General features: G+C 34.0%; 1 protein-coding gene across 3 annotated transcripts; it reads left to right on the forward strand.

Annotated features, from left to right (window-relative positions):
• Positions 1-1,888: 1,888 nt before the first annotated feature.
• On the forward strand, positions 1,889-13,919 carry LOC147411073 (large ribosomal subunit protein eL32z-like). Of its 3 annotated transcripts, XM_086444322.1 has the most exons (5): positions 2,190-2,295; positions 3,491-3,521; positions 4,694-4,782; positions 13,072-13,253; positions 13,509-13,919. In XM_086444322.1, the coding sequence occupies exons 3-5, from the start codon at positions 4,765-4,767 to the stop codon at positions 13,636-13,638; spliced, it is 330 nt and encodes a 109-aa protein (XP_086300448.1). In that variant the 5' UTR covers positions 2,190-2,295; positions 3,491-3,521; positions 4,694-4,764; the 3' UTR covers positions 13,639-13,919. The 3 variants fall into 3 exon arrangements, with proteins under 3 accessions (XP_086300439.1, XP_086300448.1, XP_086300456.1); XM_086444313.1 differs by lacking the exons at positions 3,491-3,521; positions 4,694-4,782 and adding an exon at positions 1,889-2,015; XM_086444330.1 differs by lacking the exon at positions 3,491-3,521.
• Positions 13,920-22,752: the final 8,833 nt, after the last annotated feature.

A 22,752-nucleotide genomic window follows, 5' to 3' on the forward strand; every position in this document is an offset into this window, starting at 1 on the left:
CATTTTCAAAATCCCTAAATAGTTATTATTCCTAAACTATGTAAGTATCTTTTTGAGATTGATTATTCCAATAATAGTTGTCCTTGTTAGACAACATTTTAATGTACACCAAATTGGTCAGTGCTGAGGTTATTTACTAAACTTTTTAATCCTTCTATCAAGATGATATCTCTGACTGGATTTTGAATAAGGATATCCTTGAATGACTATAATATATCTTTTTATATATTTATAATAGGGTATCCCTGTAGACAGTAGTTCGGGCTCGCATCAAGGCTTTGCCTATTCAATAGATCATGATCTTGTGCAAGGACTAGTCCCAGGGTATATGTAACACCAGCACATCACACGCACTAAATAAGCGAGGAGGCTCTCTCACGAGTGGCACCTAAGGGATTAATGCTCATATTGGATATCGAACTCATGATCGGACTTTCATCGCTTATCAGTTTGAAATTGCCATTGAGCTAACCTGAATCTTATATTTTATTTATAACTTTAGGATCACATATCATTCTATTTTCACTTTGAAGCAAAATGTACTAGTGTCCAATTATAGTCAAGAAAATTAAACTTCTATGTTATATATATTCATGCTTTAAATTAAACTTTTAAGTTAAAATGTTGTTTGGTTTATGATTATTTTTTATTTGTCGCCACCATGCATTAAACTATAGGCTATGCTTCATTTTGGCTTGCACAATCAATTGTAAATGCTTTAATTCACTCATGTCAAAGACAAGTTCATAGTTAGCGATATAAATGCAAGCAACTGGACATTCTAGTAGTGGATGATTTAATGGCGCCACCTACATGGCCTTGCTTTCTCCAACCCCTTTTTAACACACAACTCAACAAATGTGGACTACATCAACTACAAAAAACATTTTAAAAATTAAGATTAACATTCACCGTTTTGAAAACTCCACTGGGATGAATCAATCATCTTGTCTTAGAGACGACCGAGTGAGATGGTCAATGTGAATTGTCCATCACATGAATCAACTAGGGATGATTCAACTATATGTATTCTAACATCACCATAATCCAATTAATATTTTATTAATTACATAGAACCAATGAGTTGTAATCACTTTGGTAAAGAAAAATTGTTTACTTTTACTACCATTTTCATTCAATTTAATTACTACAAGTAGGAGGGAGAAAAAAAATGGTGATCATGGAATGAAAGTATAATAGGGACGTGTCACCATTGAGAGATTATTATAGTAAAAATATATTATTTATAAAATAAAACATAATAATAAGACTCCCACTCCAACTACAGTTGTAGGGGTATAAATGTCCCACCTAATTAGAGTGAAATGGGATTCACACTACCGTACTTTATTACTTCTCATCTTTATTTCCTTAAATTTTATTGTCTTTTCTCTCTTCCTATCCTTTCAATAACATCCGTTTAATTTTATGATATTTCCCTCTTTTCAATAATATCCCTTTAATTTCATTATATTTCATCTTTTAGACCTTTAATCCTCGAGGAGATGTCGTGGGATGGACAAACTCTATTTGTAGATAAATTATTTCAAATATTTATTATAACTTAAGAGTTGGAATCTGTCGACTGATGAAGAATGACTCATGATGAAACACATGATCCCAACTGTTTAGATACAAAATCCAACAGGTGTATCTTGATAATATATATCTTAAAAACACTTATCCCGATAATAAATCTCAACCATTGAATTTTATATTCAAACAACTGAGATCAGGTGTTTTTTAAGGAATCGTTCTCTATGAGTCTAAAGGATCCTGACCCATAACTTAAACAAGCAAATAATATCAATGGTGAACTGAATTGGCCGGGCTGGGTCTAACTCGATCCGTTCCCAAACCCACATGTCAAACGTACTAGTGGACCCAACAAAGAATTTTTACGTGGCGTGCAGAGGATACAGGGACTAAAAACCCTTGCAGAAACGTCTTTCCTTGGGGTTTCAAGGTTTTGAGGAGAAAACAGAGGATTGCCAGCAAAGAAGCCCTTGCAAACTGTAAGTCATTTGAATCTCTCTCTCGTTCTTCATTTACATATCGTTTAATTAAGTATCACAATCTGTTAATCACCATTTCATTTCGGTACATTTCCTCTGCATCTCGAATTTAGGTTTTTTTCTTTTTGGGTTTAAAAGCTTGATCTAACTTGAAACTGTTGGGAAATCTTGAAGTGAAGGAGAATAATCCATGGCAGTACCTCTGCTGACGAAGAAGATTGTGAAGAAGCGTGTTAAGAAGTTTAAGAGGCCACAGAGCGATCGCAAGATCTCTGTGAAGGTATTCTTATATTTATATTTATTTATTTTAATTTTAATTATAGTTTGTTTTTATTTATTTATATGAAAATATTTGGATTGGATAAATTAGATATAGATGTGGGGTTTGATTCCTTATCTTATTTGGTTTCATGTGAAAATGTTCGTAGTTATTTATAAATTTTAGGTTGTAAATTGTTGCAAAATTTTGGTTTTGGCAAACCCTAAAAATAGCATTCGTGGAAATCAGAATTATTTTTTATTTTTATATGATTTAGAATGAATTACTATATTTATAGAATACTAAGGTTAATAATAGATTCATTGATGGGATATCTTATGGTATGTGCCAGATACCTATAAACAAGAGTATATGTATAAGATTATATTTGCTACAAAACAAATCTTGATTTGAAATAATAGAACTCATAATTTGTGATAAATGCTAATCAATACTTTACAACGGGGAAAAGATTTAAGTGTTGAACTTGAGCTTGAGGAGTGTTGAAATCTGACATTTTTCTGACACGAGTACTTTACACATGTGTAAGTATGTGTAACACAAGCATATTTCCAAAGTTACTGAGCATAAGAAACATGGTTTTAAAACTTGGTTTCGCGTCTCGTCTCGTCCATGCCTGATACCGAGTTGTCTCAAACGAGTTTTCCGATACGTTTGACACGTCTCGTCCAAAAATTTCAAAAATGAACGTGAGATATTAAATCTCGTTCTAAAAATTGACTTGTGTGTCCGTCTCGTTCATGCCTAATACCGAGACGACTCGGATGATACGTCTCGGTCTCGGACGAGTTTTGAAACCATGATAAGAAGGCCCATTCAATCAATCCAATCTTTAATTTTTTGACCCATTGAGGTACTAACATGACCCCTTTGATTATCGACCATTTGACTTTGATTATCGATTGCAAGTTTGCAACCACACCCAATAGTTGCAATTTTTTCCCAATTTTGTCATAAAATATAATCTGCACAAAAAACACATTCCCAAATCTATATGTAGTAGTTTGTTTAACTTTGATATTTTAAAAATTATAATTTTGTTCTTTGTGAGGTCAAACCCATGAGTGTAGGAAAATTTTGGGTGAAAATTTGAGGTATTGCATGGTTTAATCAATTGGTTTATAAGATCAGATTGTTCCACAATGAGCTAGAATTTTCCCTGATGAACTGGCCCTTCTATTTTGTTGTGGTGTAGCGCAAGTGCATCAAAGAGCAGAGACCTCCAAGTATGAAAGAACTAATTTGGTCTTGTCTTCTCAAACTTGTAGTCTCATTATTTTTTAAGCATGATTTTGACATGATTGTGAAGTTGCTAAAGTCAATGAACTTATTCCACTTTCCTTTTCTATTTATAAGCATGTTTATTGTTTACAATGTTTGGATTTTGATGCTGTAGATGGTTCTAGTTTCGTCACTCATAAACATAGGTATAATGCAGGAGCAATAACTGTAAACACCGTGACTCCAACATCATGGCTTCTTTCACCAAAGCATCTCGAATCCATATTTCATGAACATACAAACAAGCCTTAGAAAGAGATATGGAACGTGGAAGAAGTTCATTACTCACCTCACATATGTTGCATGTCATTTTCTTGCCTTCACACTTCATTACATTTTTTTAGGGGTGAGATCGTCGTTAATTTACCAAAATCGGTGCATTTGGATCCAAAAATGGTATTATCAGACTCATTTGCATTGTAAGCCAATGGTTCTCCTATTGGTTTCTTCAAAAGTTTGAGGGGCTTGCACCAAGGAGACCCACTTTCTTCTTTTTCACTTGATGTGGTAATGGAGTTCTTGTGTAGGATGATTTTGAGTGCTCTTGGAATTAGGGATTTGGAAGCTTTTCAAATAGGAAGCAATAATATTAAAATTCTTACCTTAAATTTTTTCTGTGTGGGAGCTAAGTAGAACCAAATTGATTTTTTGAAGGTGCCCCTGTGTTGCTTCTAAGCTTTCTTGGGCTTGCAAATTAATGAGAAAAGCAAGATTTTATGTGTGGGATACCATACGAATATAAAAGAGTGCATATTCTTTAGGTTGTGGAATATATTCCTTCTCTTTAACATATATTGAGGTGCCAATTACCTCTCCCCCCCACACCAAAAAAATTAAAAAATAAAAAATAAAATAAAATAAAATCCATTTGTTCCTTTAAGGGTGAAGGTGGTTTGAAGATGAAGTATAATAAGAACATGAATATAATAGAGCTTTATTAGGATAATGAATTTAGAGATTTTGGCAGTAGTCTTAAGTGTTTGTGAAAGTTTTATTGAATTTTTAAATATAAAATTGTGGTTGGAAAATAGAGTTTCCTCTGGTTTTTATGGTTGTAGACTGCAATATTTGAGATTCTTACGGTTCACATGAATTAACTAAAGAGATTTGTTTTTAGTTGGAAGAGAGCATAAGATTAGATTTTGGGAAGACACGTAGTTTGGCGAAATCCATATCTGCACATATGCAATGGAGCTATGTTTGAAGGTGAGACCATGTATTTTGATGCATTATTAGCTTTATTGACTAGAAATGAAGTTAATGAGGCATTTTCTCATTCATTGATGTTTGTATATGTAATGAAGTTATATTTAAAATTGTCTAGGAATAAAGTTAAATGGCGATCTTACATGCCATTTGTGCTAGATTTGATTGGATAGCAGCAGCACATCGATTTAACCCTCGTCTTAATAAGTTGGCTATAGTTTTCACGTAGCAGTTAGCTGTAATATATCAAGATGACTATGAATATGAAGTGAGAAAAATATGGGACTGTACACATTTGATTGTGTGTTGTCCTAGATCACTTTAAAATGAAAAAATATGACATTATATTCGAAGTTGGACTGAGAATGAAAATATGTATTCTACAAAGTTAACTTGGGTTAGATGTGATTAGGCACCACATCGATAAACCCTTATTTTGGTAGGTTGGTGATGATTTTCACATGGCAGTCTGTCATAATATGTTTGGATGATGTACCGTGAGTGTGAAGCAAGACAGACATTGGAAATGCAATGTAAGATTCATGAGGGGTGTGAACGACTTTCACATAAACTTAATTGCTTAACACCATTAATGGTGTTAATTTTAAGAACGTGGAATTGTTGTGGTGTTCATTGTTTCAGAGGCATTTGAGGAGTAAGCCTCGAGGTGCGCCTCTGTATGAGGCGTATACAAAATGTGGTGAGGCATCCAGACACTTGAGGCAACTTAACTGATGTTTCCTACTTCTCTCATGTGTATTGTAGTCAATGTTGTCAAATAGGATATGCAACCATGTGCGATCAGCACATGCTGTTCGCATATGCCATTTTACACATCGCATATGCGGTGGCTTATGTTGCAAGGAGAAAAGAAAAAAAAAGAGGAAAAACTGTTTTTTGAGTAGCTTTCTTTTTCTTTTAAGTCTTGAGAGTTTAGAGTGACTTGAGTTGAGACTTGGAACTTCGAGAGTAATAGTGTAGAGTAGAGTAGAGATTAGAGAATATTTATAATTATGTGGCAATGTAAAGAGATTTAAGAGTTGGAGGTTTTGTGAGAGTAAAAAAGAGATTAGAAGGTAGGCAATGCTGTTAAATAGCATATGTGACTGTGCGATCAGCACATTGCATATGCTACAAAAAAAAATTGCAAAAAAATATGCCATTGCATATTGGCAGATACTATAATTTGGGATATGCGACTGTAGCATATGACAACAATGAAGGTAGAAGAGATGTTGTAAAAGGAGTATGGGTGGTAGAAGTGAGATATTTATAAGAGAAAAATGAGTTTAAGCTAAAAGAAAAGAAAATTTGTGTTCAAATATGACTGTTGGACAATATGTCACTGCTTATTGTGCAGATAACATAATTTTATATATGCGATGGTAGCATATGCAAAATTAAGTTTGGAAATGGCATATGCGACCACATTTGAAAACACTGATTGTTGTCATGTTATGACCTACTCTTCTTTCAAAACTAATGAATGTCGGGTTGTGGGTTTCTACGTTGTTATAAAAAGGGGAGTTGGGTAAAGCTAATCCCTCCTTGGATGAGCACGGACCAATCTTAGTCAAGTAGAATTGGGTTGTGCTGCTTGATTTTCCTATTGAAAACAAATATCTGGGACCATGCTGGTACGGGAGAATATGCGTTAGAAAGGTCAATTCCTCCCTTATTACACCAAAAAATCGGATCGAAAGAATTAAGCATGTGGTATCTTTCTGTTGTTTACATACTGCATTTTTTGTTGTATACACCATGAATTTTATTACTAGTGTTTTTCTTACTAGATGTATATTTAGTCGAGAGAGAAGCTTAATAACCAAAGTGGATCTTAGATGAAACAATAGTTGTCTGACTACACACTCCTACACCACAATGCCTAAGTGAAAAGTAGACTCTTTTTGACATGGATTCGATCCCAATTTGAATAGAATTTCGTTGATTGTTGTAGTGTCTTTGTACATGGAATGATAAGACCATTACCCGTAGGATAGTTTTGATTTTAATCTTAACTTTAGTAAAAAATTGTTGACCTTAGGATTAGTCATGGATCGTAGTAGAGATCGATTTTGATCGAACAGATTCGATACGTAATACCTTCCAAAAACCTGTAATCCGACCTTTTGCCCATTTTCTCTATCTTAGAATGACCCAAATCCTATTTGGAATCAAATTTAGTTCTTAGATGTAGAATTAGGTGACGACTCCAAAGTCCAGAAAAAAGTGTCAATGCGCTTTCACATATTCATTTACATCTACCTGGTTTTCTTAAATGAATTCATGAGACATTGTTTATAACTGAAGATATCCATTTCAATCACAGGTCCTTTGCCAAGTGCACAATAACCTTATTAATGAATGCTCTCAGAGACAACCTCAACATCCTAGTTTATTGATTCCAACGAATCTTGATTCCTATAATATATTATGCATTTCCCATATCCTCAATGTCGAGTAAAGAATGCTTTGAATTTTATAATAAGTGGATGATATTATTGATTGGAAGCATTTCATCCACAAACATAACTAGAAAAGCATAACCGCCCCGTCTTCACTTTAAAATTGCAACTCACCACCTCCAAGAAAATTTGAAGCTCGAAAGACCTCATATTTCCACTGCTTAGGCCTTTTACACAACTCACAAAAGTGGTGAAATTCGAAAAATCGAAGATTCCATCCCTTCCCACTGATTTTGGCTTTCTCCTAGAGATATGATCAAATCTCTTATGCAACAAAATTAGAAAAAATAAAATTTAAAAATCACTAAATAAGGATACTTAGAGCTCGAGGACGAGCATAATAAAGAAGATGCCTGTAAGACCATCGATAAACAACTAATAAGACCCATTTACCAATAAACCATTCCAATAACATCAGAATGGGATGGAATAGACATTGGACCATTAAAATGGAAACCCATAATCCAAATAATCTAGATCGGAAGAGGAAATGTCATTCAATCTAAAACAACAATGGTACACAAATGGAATCCTTTGAACTCAAGGAAAATCGTAATCTAAAACAAGGCAACAAGTCCTAATAGCCTTGATCTTCATTGTTTTAGCATTACTTTGTGTAAGAGATAATCCCACATCGCTTTGGTATCATGACATTGGGCTATATATGAACCTGGGGCAATCCTCATCTTACAAGCCAGTTTTGTGAAGGGAGTTAGGCCCATGGCCTTGGAGGCTTCTTGGTTCATCATGCTATTGCTCTAGGTTTACATACAATTACATTGATCTTAGTAAAAGGTGATTTAAATGCACACGGTTCCAAGTTAATGCCAGATAAAAAGGATTTCGGTTATAGTTTTCCTTGTGACGGTTTGGGACGAGACAGTACTTGTGATATTTCGGCTTGGGACACATTTTATTTGGCAGTTTTCTAGATGTTAAATACCATTGGATGGGTTACTTTTTATTGGCATTGGAAGCACATCACATTGTGGCAGGGTAATGTTTCACAGTTTAATGAATCATCGACTTATTTGATGGGATGGTTAAGGGACTTCTACATGGTATCAGAGCGGGTAACCACAGGGATGTAGGAGACACATTACATGTGAGGGGGAGTGTAAGGGATAGTCCCACATCACCTGGGTATCATGACTTTGGGCTGTATATAAAACCTGGGGCAATCCTCAACTTACAAGTCGGTTTTGTGAGGATGAGTTAGGCCCATGGACTTCTACACGTAAGAACGACCTATCCTTAAATGTGGGGTTTCTAATACAATTGAACTCATTTTTCAACCATTGGTTAATCTTAAAACAAGATGCCAAAACTAGCACTTGGAGACATTACATTTCATTGTCTTTTTCCTTATTGCCAGATTTATTGAACATTTTCTTCTTGATAGACTTCTATTAGTAGAATAAATTACCAAGTATGCCAACTCAATCGTAAAACTTCTGTGACACTCATACATGCATTTTGCTATGGGTGGTAATGATTCGAAATGTACCCGATGATCGAACCGGTTTGATCCGATCTGAAAACATGAAAAATTGGATTTTTGGGCTGGATTCAGATTGAAATCTTAGACCCGATACAATTTTGGATTGAATTCGGATGTACCCTTACCTGCTCCAAAAGAAATCCAATCCGAACATATTTTAATATTTTTTTAATTCTTAATTTCTTATAAATACATATAGATAACACGTTTTAGTCTTTTTAAGTTTCCTTCTATATTTTTAGTTGAAAAGTGGATTTTTTTTTTATTAAATATGTTGAACATTGATAGTTTGAAAATAAGGCATGTATTCGGATCGGTTTCGGATTAAGGATTAAATTAAACAGATCGAATTCAATTCACATATTCATTAATCATTTAATCCAATTGGATCGGGGACATGATTAAAAAAAATTGGAGCAGTATTGATCCAATACTGAAACAATCCGTTGCCAGACCTACATGTTGCCATGACTTTAATGGAGGTCCTTAATTTCTTGAGCATGGACTATTTACTTTAAATGGAGGGGTCAAGACTTTTTGTAGTTAAACAACAACCATATAGATTGGTAAGTCATCCCCCAACATGATGCTTTACTCTTATGATGTCAACTTGGAACATTTCCAATAAATACTTGCATGCATTGCCGTTGCCATCATACTTTCAAGGTCATCAATAAATATCCACACTACAGAGCCTCAAAACCTTCATCTAAATGCCTCATCCATGGAGACACGCATCTATAATTCGATGACCAACTTGAAACATTTTCAATAAATGCTCACATGCATTGCCTTTACCATCATACTTTCTAGGTCATCAATGAATATGCACACTAGAGAGCTTCAAAACCCCCCTTTGAATGCTTCACCATAGAGACGAGCATTGCTATCATGGCCATCCATTAGTTTTCTCTCAATAGGTAAAAAATGAACCTTCATTGTTACTGGCAGTCGTAGTTTTATGCATGTCTTCTTGAAGAAAAAACTTGTGAATCCCGCAAACAACTTGGAGTCTTGCCGTCCTAAGTGATAAGCATTGTTAAAACTTGGTTCTGTGCCTAATTTCTTCCATGGCACCCTCTATTAGAGGGCAGATTGGTGTCTTGATCGGACATAATGCTTGCCGCTGTGGTTTGTCATCTCATGTCACTAATTGATCTTGAAGATTGGATTGATCCAGGTATTTTATCATGTCCAAAACTTTTCATTTGATGGGAGGAGACAAGATGGATGCAGGACGATGAGGGGAGATAAGAAAATATTGGGGTTTTAGGGAATTTGGTTAAGGGTTCTGGGTAAGGATTAAGGATTTGAGATGGGTTTACGATTTGGGTTAAGATAGAGTAAACCCAAAAGGTAAAATGAAAATTTTATTTTAATTATTGTAAGATAGAGAAAATGGTCAAAGGTTTATAGGGTAAGGAAATAATCAAGGGTTAAAGATTTGGAAAAAAGATTAATGAAATAAGGGTTAAAGAAAATGGGGAAAGGATTAAGGATAAGGGTTTGTAGGTTTCAAGAATCAAGAAAATCAAGAATAAGGAATTAACAGAAAATCAAGAAAAACAAAAGAATAGAAAAGAAAAATAAAGATTAAAAGAAAATAATATTATATTTGACTCACTCCAAAATGGCTTCACACCACACCCATTATTGGGAAAATCAAGTTCAAGCTTTCTTTTTTATTCATCATATTCCATTGTTAAAAAAATTACAGCAATAAGCAAGTATTTATAATGTTTTCTAAATCCTAATATAATCTCAACCATCCTACTAAAATAAGGAGATCCAATGGTTGTAAATAAAATTTAAAGCAACTTAAATAAAACAAAAATAGAAATACCATCTACGTCCCAATCCCGTGATTTTATTTTCCTTGAATTTTTTAGCCTATGAAAACTCATTAAAAAATCAATATTAAGTTATCAAATTGCCCCTTAACACCTATACTAACATCATAGGCTAATAAAACATTAAAATAAACCCTAAAAACATAAAATTAAAGCTCTAAAATAGAAAACTAAGTAAAAACTAAAATCCACTCTTCAATATTTGATGTCCCCATCACAAGATAGTTTCACCTTTTGGGTAAACATTTTGACATGCTATGTCTTTCAGGATTGCGTTAGTTAAATGTGCATAGGCTTAGTCAATACTTCTCACCTTATAGAACAGACAAGGTAGATCATATAGTCTCAAATTTGGGTAGAGATTTGGACATACTACATCTTCCTGAATCACATTGTCCAAATGCACATTGATTTAGCTATTTGTATGCTAGTTTGTTTTTAACTCTTCTACTGCCTTTGGGCAAGATGGTTATCCTTCTCTATCAGATTCATGACTATTCCACTCGTTCAATCTGCACAAAACTTTTGAAATCATGTTTAGACATAATCCAGTAATTTCGTGCAAGTGAGTGCTTCCTAATACATTACAACCAAACAACATAAGGAAAGGCTCATGTGGTGGCACAATTTTGAACTATCGGCGATAGGAAATCTTTATTTCTTTAAAATTGCGACTTGTTCTCATGTGTTTGATTGAGAATAATGCTCAATTCAATAACTCTGACACCAATGGTTGAGTTTTACTCCCAAATACAATTACATGTTTAAATGATCTAGGGTTATACAATCAATCAAAACCAGGAGAGCTTCTATTCAGATGGGTGACTATTAATTCCAATGAGTTTAGATGATTATTTTTCTATGATTTGGTGTACAATTGACTCTCTAGTTCATGGTGGAACTAAAGTAAGGTGTCTTTTTATTGTTTTGCTCTTCATAAAAGGAAGATCTTCTCGATCTCCTCCTCTTTACATATCTATATATTTAATTTAAAACACACGCAGAGGTTTGGCTAAAGTTCTAAATCTTACTTGTCTGGTTATGTATGACATGGCAATAGTGTTAGCATCTATAGACGTACAAAAATCTATATTTTCTGGGTTCAACACCACTCCCACGTCTGCATGGGCTTGCATTTTTTTGCACATTGGTGTATATGTTTGTCCCAAATGATTCTGACTCCTCTTAAGATTGAAAAGCTGAATTTTATGCTCTTGATCTACTTCAATAAGCCAACATGTGAATTCTACATGTTGTTGACTCTTTGACTATCTTTTCAAATTTCTATAGCATTCGCATGGAAGCTTAACCTATGTGACTCCATTTTAGTTTTCTTTACCATTTTCTTCATATTTTGTAACACCTAATATGTTGACCTACCATGTAATTGGGAGTGATTATCTTTTCAAATTTCTATAACATTAGCATGGAAGCTTAACCTATGTTACTCCATTTTAGTTTTCTTTGCCATTTTCTTCATATTTTGTAACACCTAATATGTTGACCTACCATGTAATTGGGAGTGATTATCAATCATGTTCATCCAAGATTTCTTAAATAGTTTAAAGTTATATATTAGGGGAGATATAATCAATCTGATGGGGACATCAAATCTTGAAGAATAGATTTTAGTTTTTATTTTAGGACTTTCATTTTATGTTTTTTGGGCTTATTTTGATGTTTTATTGGTCCATGGTCTTAGTATAATATTTAGGGACAGTTTAGTGACTTTACTTTGTCTTTTATTTAAGTTTATTAAGGTTTGAAAATTAGGAGAGAAGAAGTTACGAAAATAAGGTTATTTATTTGGTATTTTAGTTTGACTTGGATTCTTGATTTATTTTCTTTATATAGATTGTATTAGGGTTTTTTTATGAATAATAAAAAATGATGAATAAAAGGAAAGCTTGAGGTTGATCTTCCCAACAATGGGTGTGGTGTGAGGTTATTTTGGAATGAGTCCAGTATAACATTTTTTTTTTTTTTTTAAAATCTTTAATTTTCTTTTCTATGATTTTGTTTTTCTTGTTTTTTTTAGTTCCTTGCTCTTGATTCTTGAAACCCCATTCTTGATTCTTGAAACTTACAGACCTTTAACCATTTTCATTAGGATTGTGGTCATACTTACAATCATTGTTTTCATTTTACCTTTTGGGTTTTACCCAATCCTAAATCAAATTCCCTAAACCCCTTTTTTCTTTTCTCCCCTCATTGTCTTGCATCACAATCCTTTCCAGAACTTGAAGGCCCTTCCAGTGACGTTGATGGTTTTATTGCTCTTTCAGAGAGTATGAATACCTTGAAATATTGTATGTGGCCTTATCTGTAATCTTGTAGATGTAAGACATTCGATGCTCATTATATAAAATACTAAGTACTCTGTCTACACTGCTAGACAAATAGAATCTCCAAATTTTATTGGTGAGAACAGTTTTGGATGATCATGCATGGTTGGGTTGAATGCATTTGACAGACGAACTGGCGTAGGCCCAAAGGTATTGATTCTCGGGTCAGAAGAAAGTTCAAGGGATGCACTTTGATGCCCAATATCGGCTATGGTTCAGACAAGAAAACTCTCCATTACCTACCTAATGGTTTCAAGAAATTCGTGGTGCACAATGTAAATGAGCTCGAACTGTTGATGATGCACAACAGGTGATTAGTTAAATGAGCCTTCCTTTATCTACTTGACAAAGTTATTACTAGCTAATAATTTTAGAGAGCCTCTATTGTCACACCAACTTTTGCTAACGCCACAAGATGTGTGCTAATTCTTTGGTAATATACATATGAATTGGGTGGCATTAACAAAAGTTGGCGTGGCGATAGAATCTCTCTAATTTTATTGTGACTTCCTTTTCTTTTCCTGGTTTACTAATTGATGCTCGTAATGTTCTTATTCGATGCCAGGACTTATTGTGCAGAGATTGCGCACAATGTGTCCACAAAGAAGAGGAAAGTGATTGTTGAGCGAGCTGCACAGCTTGACATTGTTGTTACAAACAAGCTGGCCAGGTTGCGTAGCCAGGAGGATGAGTGAGCTAGACCTCTTTTTCTTCTGACCCTTCTTTGTGTTTCATTCGATAGGCAGCTTTATTTTTCAATTTTTGTTTTTTTTGGATTGTTTCTTTTTCGTAAAGATGAGGTTGCTAATTACTTATTATTTACCAACTTCGGTAATTTTCTGCTCCCATTGATTGTTGGAAGATAATTTGATCCTATTAAGTAGTTTGTTTTTGTTTTTGAATGGTTAAGGAAAATATATAGAATACTAAACAACCTGTAACTGATTGTTTCAGTTTTTAATTTGATTTTGGTCTATGTAAGAGAGTCGATATTAGGTTCTAGAGGATGAAAGACACTGACAAACAATTGATCCTCTCATGATGGCAAGGCGAGCGTGGTTGTCTGGTTGTGGTCAAATAGATTTGACAAATCTATCAATAAAACTAATGAGCATTAATTTTACTAGCGTGTGTACCAACCTGTGTGCTCTAATGGCACCACACCCTTAGAAGGGCTGCATGAACATTTGACATATAGTTCTGGTTGACATTTAGGTGTGGTTATTAGTAAACTAGGGTAGTCTGTTTGTAGAGTTGGAAAGGTGGAACAAGAGAAGTTTAGTGGTTTATAGCTGTGATTTATATCTTCATTATTCTGAGGTTGTGTCGAAATTTCATGAAGTTTTATGATTTATGGAAGGTTTTGGTGTTTGGATAGGGGATAGGGGATAGATGTTTTCCAAGGATGGAGCCATATTTATTAATTATTGAAGTCAGAATACCTTTAGCTGAAATGCTTCAGTGATTACGTTGAAGGGTAGTATAGTTGAAGTAATAAAGGTGAGTTTCGAGCCAGTGTTTATGAAATTATCATCCACTAGTTTTGGTAACCAAGTTGTTACCTTCATGATATTGAAGAAAACGCAGTAACTCTAAACCTGTCGTGTAGATGATTTGAGGAAAATGTCTGGTTGCCACAAGGAAAGAGAGGTCCTTGTCGGCTTGCCCTTGAAGTGGGTGGGTATTACTGTAAAAAAAATCAAGTGTTCTCTTTTAAAAGATTGAGGTTGATGGATTGAAGATGAGGTTGTATAGGTTAAAGAGCTAGGAAATATGGATTTTTGGTGGAAGATTCGAAGGATTTTTGATAGATTTTTGGAAGAAAAATCAAGGGTTAAGAAAAAAGTAGTGGGTTTTGTCAGACTTGATGCGTATACGTTACAACTTATCTGAGTTCTTTAGTTGATTTGACAAATTGGTTCCAACAGATTTCGGGCCAACTCACCTCAAAATCCAATTGAAACAAACCAACTTGATCAAGTTTCAAGTTGACTCAACAAGTTTTGAAAATATGATCGATCTTACCAGATCATGGTTCCCATTGTTGCTCACATAGTTGTGTTTTAAATTTTACTTTGTGGAAGCGAAACTATGAAAAAGGGTTTTAGAAGAAATTTTGGAAAAAAAAATGTCATTTCTCTGTCTTCATCAGTTGAGCTAGTTTTAGCACTAGAATTAATATCGGGGGTCAGCTCAATTTTGGTACCAAAAAGTGCCTAAAAGAAGTAGGAAAGAAACATCAAGTCCAAATTTAGCATCTGATCTAGTTTCACTGGCAAGCCTAGCCAAGCCAATCCAATCCAATCGAGCACTCCAGTCTTGCCAATCGAGATAGATGGTTGATTGTTGACCATCAGAAAGTATGGAAGACAGAAAGATGTACAAGTAAATAAGGACGACTTGAGATGTGTCACCACAACACTCTGCAGTGCATACTCCCGGGGCGAGTTGGAAACCTGGTGTGTGATTCAAAGAGGATAGGATCCTCCATGAGCCGATTCTAAAGTACTTGATCGACCTTCTGTCTTCGTGTGAGTCAGTCGAGTTAGCAAGCACATTTATTGACTCCTTAGTTTTACCCATATGAGATTAAATCAAGACCTCAAGATGACTGTCAAATTCATCCTGAATCTTATCATCCATAAGATAATTCTCAAGAGTACAAGACGTAGTCTCGAGCATTAGAAGATGAAGCACGGGATGTCATGCACTAGCTTGGGACATTGGCAAGCACCGACACATAATAATCGTGAATCCCTAAAATTACAACATAAATCAAGGGATTTGATCATAATTTGGAAATAAATCAAAGAAATGAGGGAAAAATAAAGGTAAGTTAGTTTAAGATTGATCATTCTCAGCACATTTTGACACCAATGAGAAAAATTGACAATAGGGGCATTTGAGTCTTTTACACGATTCAGGCCAAGCCATTTGTGCCCCCACATCATCAATTGCCCTATTAAGAAGCTCCTTTAAAACTTCAACAACTAAGTTTTAGTTGGTTTACTCAGACTGATAGGTCAGCCTCACATTGTTCTCGAAACCGAGTTAAGTATTTGTTGTTGTCATTGTTGCACGACACTGCATTTTGAGGCCAACCGTTACTAATTTGCTGATCAAGTAGTTCCGTATGTAAAGTAATCCTTGTAACCACTAGTTTTTGCCAGTAAATTGGGCAACTCATAAGCACCACGTATTATATAAAACCTGGCAAATGGGTTGTGGGCCCGACCAGCTCATTGATTAAATTATACAAATTTCTACAAAACTATATCATTGGGTTGAGTTTTAGTGTGCTTAGACAAATATGAAAACAACGTCCCATGCTTCTAGTAGTTAATCTAAAATTTTGGATTGATGTTGAATATTTTGGATTCTTTATAAGAGCCGACTCAAAGGGTAATAAATGAGTTTGCTGCTAAGGTGTATTAGAATCATCTTTTTCCAACGTCAATTTTCTTGATTTCACTTAGCGTAACAGTCTTACAAATGATCTTCTGTTTTGTGAATTTTGTGATTTCACTCCAACAAGCAAATTAATAGAGAGAGTATCAAATTTTTTTTTTATTATTGAAAATTACATATTTTTTCCTTCATTTGATATTTTTATATAATTTATTTCTCAAATCTTTGATCATATCGCATGTTTTTCTTTTTGTATTTCGTTCAGAGATATCATCGCGTGTTCTTTCAAAGTTTTGTGTGCAACCCTTATTGCATAGGTGGGCGTCTATCACCATTTTTTAATTTGGATTCTAAATTATGATTTAATGAAATAATGCTCAAAATTATGCATTGTAGAGTCTGAAGTCAAGGACTTACTTTTACTAACTTTGTAATCCGAGGAGAATAACTATCTCAAGAGTTAGCCAATTAACATATCTCATGACTCTCTCGGGAGTTCACTTGTTAACATACTTCGTGACCATCTTGGGTAGGGTTTCTATGCTCCTATAAACTCACTTCAAATCAACAAATTATTTTAGAAACTCAAAACATTTATTTATTTTTTAAATCAGTTAATTTTGATTGGATTGGTTTGATTTTGTTCTTCATCTATTTAATCAATTAATTTTAAAATTGCTTACCAAAAAAAAAAAAATTAAATTTATTTTATTTCAATGTCCAAATTAGATTGGATTGGATTGAACTGGATTCAGCTGAAAATGGTTCGCTAGCTCAACGGGTCGTACGGGTCTGGGTAGAGTTTCAAAACACTGTTGCAACCGAGACTCTCCGATGGATAAGCCTTTTCACATCAAATGGGCCACTACCGACACTAGTGTGACTTATTAAAGTACTGAATTATTAATGGACACGTGGCACACCATGAGATGCTAAAGTATTTTCTTGGCCTTATCTACTAATCAATTATTAGTGCAATTTTTACGAGTCCTTATAATATGACTTGCCAGGTGGTATAGTCAATCAACTCCCTGACGTGGACAAGTTTGAGAACTATAGATCTATACGTCTCAAGATACACTTTTTTTATGGGAAAATGCAATCATGTATCTCAAGGCATACAGACCTATGTTCCCAAACTTGTCATGTCAAGGAGTCAATTGAGTATGCCACCTAGCAAGTGATATTATCACGAACTCTTTATTTATTATTTTGGACTTTTAATCAATGAAGTTTCCAATGTAATTTCATAGCTTGGTCATGGATTCTTGGGAAACATTTTTTTAATTTTTTTATAGCCTCTTAAAATAAATTTGCCAATAAAATATTTAGCAGTGTTTTGGTGTATATTTGAATTTGTCAAAGAGGGTTGGTTTTAGTTTTTGGGTAGATCCATGGTGGTAATTTTGAGAAAACTATTAGGATTTTAGAAAATAACTTGTTTTAAGAATTTTGGAGAATATATATATATTACTTGACAAAAGATTATTTATGTAAGAAAATGACTTTCACCCACCAGGACTTAGTTGAGATGGTAAGAAGAAACCAGGTGTGTTTCCCAGGTTGTGACTTCAAGAAATGTGATTATTTATCCCGTCATAACACGTGACAGGGTGAGATGGTGCGTGGGGTTCCCTCAAGAGATTAATCTCACTAGAATGTGGGGATACCCCCATGCGCTAATATATATATATATAATATATATATATAAAAATTGATTCTACCTTTGGGAATTGGGATCAAATGAGTGACAAATCATAATTTTCTAAACAAAAATCTGATTTTCTAAGAATATTTGATCACATGATTTGCACATGGACCAAATAGGAGGTTGGTGCCTCAATTTCATGTGGGCCCACTACATTTGGTTGTGTACCTTCTTACTTAATTTAACAAAACACATTTAATAACCCATTAAAATATCTAGGCTTAATTTTCAAATTTAATCTCTACTTGCAAAGTTGTCAATCTTGACAAATGTGTTATAAATTTTTTACTCTAATAGTGATATATAACTCTATTCATTTTTTTAAAATAGAAAAATGTGCAGAGAAGAGACAATCATATATTTATAAATAGAGTTTATCAAGTTTCTATCCATCATGAAAACTTAGTGATAGGCGAATATGATACACGTCAGATCATAATATGATAACCACTAATAATCTCTCTCTTTTTTTTTTTATAATAAGATTTAACATTAATGTTCTATACGTGTCTACCAGTGGTCTCTTTCTATTGATCTGTGTCATTAATCCTAATCATGCACCCACAATTCAATTTAGGGTTATCAATTGATCTGGTTTGGATTGAGTTAATGTCATTTTAACATCAATCTGAAAAGTCTCTGCTTGTAAGGACGGATTTACAATGAAGGATGTGAAGGCACTTGCCCCCACAAGAATTTTCAAAATATATCGATTGATGAATTATTGGAGCAGAATTTAGCGGCGGATAAAAAAATCTATCACTATTGTCCCCACAAAGATTTCTTTCTCTGTTATTTGCCCTCACAAAGATTTTTTTCTCACTCTTAGTAGTCCCCCATAGAAAGAAAAAATAAAAAATAAAAAAATTTACTCTCGGTTGCCCTCACATGAACAAAATCCTGTCTCCTTCCCTATCTGCTTGGACTAGTCAAATCCGATTTTTACCGAATATCAATATTAGGATCCAAACTAGTTTCAATACTAATCGAACCGGGTTCAAGTTGAACCAAATCAGATTTCATACACAAATATAAATGAACTTCATATACTTACAAGAGAATATGTAATATAATTTACATACTATCTCACATTTTATTAGATCGGGCCCTATCAAATCACAACACGATCCTTCCAGAACAATTCAATATGATATCGAATCGAAACCTTCTCAAAATTCAAATCCTAGATCCAAGATCAAACCAACATGATATCCAATCGAATTTCGGGTATAATCCGACCCATTTTGACAACCTTGAGATTCATAGCTCCAAATGGAAACAAAGAATAAAAAGTCCCAACTGTCTCTTCTCGATGATGTGTCTAAGAATCTATAAATCAGTAAGGTATCAGTATCAATGCATCAGTGATATCTAACGGTAGGTAAGACAACCGACGATTGTGGGCCCCAAAGGGCTAAATAATACAAATATGGTTTCACGTGGTTAGTCACATGGGATATACTTGTGGTCTACGTTTTGGGGGATCCTCTCTTGGTCGTAATTCGTAAACTTTTCGTTGATGTATTCGTATAAGGGCAAAATGGTAAATAGACTTCAATGGGACCACTTCATGAACTCTGACCTGGGGCACCTTTATGAATAAAATGGGTAATAAAGAGAGAGAACTTGTGGTGTGAAACCGATCCATGAAATTGGTGGGTTATCCACATCGCTAGTGGTGTCTTAATATTATTAAATTATTATAAAATAGGATATAATATAATAAACTATAAAGTCATAATCATTGGTGACGTGGATTGTACGGTGCGTATTCTTTTCGGCTCGGCGCAAATCGGCTTGGCGTATCTCGCTCATTTCGGGCGAGTTTCAATCGAGTTGGACGAGTCAGAACGGATTGTGTAGCTTCCAAAGCGCTTTTTACACTTTGAATCGGTCATTTCTTCCTTAAAAAAGAAGTCCTCGTAATATGACTTGCCAAGTGGCATACTAAATTGACTCCAAGACGTTGATAAGTTTTGGAACCGTTGGGATATTTTTTTTTATACATGAGAAGTGCAATCATATATCTCGAGGCATATAGATCTACGATTTCGAAAGTTGTCACATTAAAAAGTCAATTGAGTATTGTGGAGGATATTTATTGTTAGGTATCATAAGGCGACACGTGACACCTAGGGATTCGAATCAAGTATAGAGATACGAGGGTAAGCTTGGTAACTCAGTCACAAACCAACCATGAGTTTGAGTCTCAGTTGGAGAAAAACAGAGAATAAATCAAAATAGATTAAATCGTCCCTTATTCGGATTGTCCATTTGCAATATCAACACGTATTCCGAGGTGGACACGTGATATCATTTGAAGAGGTTTATTTTCCTTTTTAATGTAATAACTAATTTAGGTAAGGGAATCTGGTCAATTGTATCTTAAGAAGGGTTGGAACACTTTGAGGGCTTTTCTATAAAAAGGCTGGAAGCCATTAAAATGAGGAGGAAGAAGGTGGAAGAGGAGTTGAGGAGGCTATGTAACCAAGAGATTGATAGTGAAACGATTCCTCGAACCTGTGGATGTAGGCACATTTGTCGAATCACGTAAAAAATTTATTTTATAATATTTTTCATGTTTTCATTATCGTTTTAGGGGATTGAATGAGAAATGGTGGTAAAGGTTAATTTATCCCAAAATCGACCTCCACAAGTATGCCACTTGGGAAGTCATATTATTACGACTCAACAAAAAAAATTAAACGTACTAAAAAACTCAACCAATCTTAAAGGTTTGAATAGGTATACATGGTTTTTAAGATTTTAAATGTTTGTTAATTTAATATTAAAATAATAATTATTTTAAAACTGGTTTGAGGAAGTGTACATGATTCCATTTTTTTATAAAAAAATTAATTATTTAGAATTGTATACACATATTTTCCAAGTAGTATTCAAGTTGGTTTGATCGAGTAAAACATGTATCAATTAAGATTGTCAAATGATCAAAACAAGCTTGAACCCCATTCATTCCAATCCAATAAAAAGGATATATCAATTCAAGATCAACCATATCCCAAATCAATATGTCTCGACACAATAAATATGACAAAACTTTGGTTTCAATAAAACTAAAAGAGATAAAGAGTAAAGACAATAAAATGAAATGGTGTGAAAGTCACTTTACTGGAGTTGGAGGAGACATTTATACAAAAAAAAAAATAATAATAATTGCAATTGGAGTGGGATCTACTACCGTTGTATTTTATTATATAGGTTACTTTGATTAGATCAAGATTTTTATCCTATATGTTACTAATTTAGCCCCGTACACCAATCATTAATCATATTGACAAAATTAAAACCTAATTGGAACTACCATTTATTCTTCGTGGGGGTTTCAGAAGCAAGAGCATCTGACATTACTTGAATAAGTGAAACTATCCAAATACATCAACTTATAATAGATAAAGAAATATTATATCTAACGTAATCCCTATTCGAATCACTTTCTAAGTGACATGTCCCCAAGGTTAGTCTCTATATATATATAAAGAAAAATAAACATATTATAAAATTTTAAAAATCAAGTAATATGCATTTGAAATATGGTTTTAAAAATCGTATGAGACTTTCAAGTTATTTCGATATTATTGATGAACGAGACAAAATATCAAAATTGATATTCGATTTCTTCTACCTTAGCTTCTTCTTATCATTTTTTTCTTGTTCAGGGTTTACATATTTGAAATGAGTTTAATAATTGTCCAAGACTAGATAACTCCCTTGGATCATTTAGGTATCGTTCACGAATAGCATGATTTGCATGCAAAACTGAGATTGAAAGCAAATCATAATTTGAAACTGAAACGTTCTTTTTATTATATTTTGTAGTAATTCTTAGTTAATTCCTCAAGGGCCATCCGTGATAGTACACCCTCACTTACCTGATGTGTGTGATGTGTGGGCGTTGCATATACCCTAGGACTAGTCCTTGGACACGACTATGGTCTATGGGTTGGGCAAAGTTCTGATACGGATCTGATTCAATGTCTAGAGGGATATCGAGTTATAAAATAAAAAATAAAATTAAGAGTATTAATAATAAGAATAAATTAAAGTCATCTTTTATACAAAAGTATAGATAAATCAAAGTCGTCTTTTATACAAAAGTATAGATAAAGGACACATTTCGTGTCGGTGGTGTTTCCTAACTTCCCACCAAACTAAACCCTAAAATTATATTAGTGGACATTTAACCAAACCATATAAAAAAAACAAACCGCGTGGGTTGAAATAGAAGAAGACCTGGCATCTTCTTGGCCAACACTCTAACGTGTGATTTAAGTGTGTGTTATTGGTACACGTGTTAATCAATGCTAGTGTGATATATTAAATTCAAATACAAGTGGTTCACATCTGAATCCAACGGCTACAAGTCACTACCATGTTGATTTCACCCCCAGTTTCTAGAGCTACTAGATTTCCACGTGGCAAGATCTAATTAAACACACGTGGTCTATTGTGATCAACAGCTCAGCTGTGCCCAGGACTAATTCAGGAACATAACGGTAACTTTTTGAGTATCTATAATATTGCCAGGAAGAAAAAATGATATGGCCGGCATATTGTATTCTTGTTCATGTTTAACGCTACACCGACTTTCTCGCAATTTTTTTGGTGGTTTATTATATTGGTTATTTTTATAAATAAATATTAATTTTTTTAAAGAAAAAAAAAAAAGAATGAT

Source organism: Akebia trifoliata, chromosome 1, assembly GCF_017979445.1.
Source record: "Akebia trifoliata isolate Shusen 1 chromosome 1, ASM1797944v1, whole genome shotgun sequence".
Taxonomy (NCBI): domain Eukaryota; kingdom Viridiplantae; phylum Streptophyta; class Magnoliopsida; order Ranunculales; family Lardizabalaceae; genus Akebia; species Akebia trifoliata.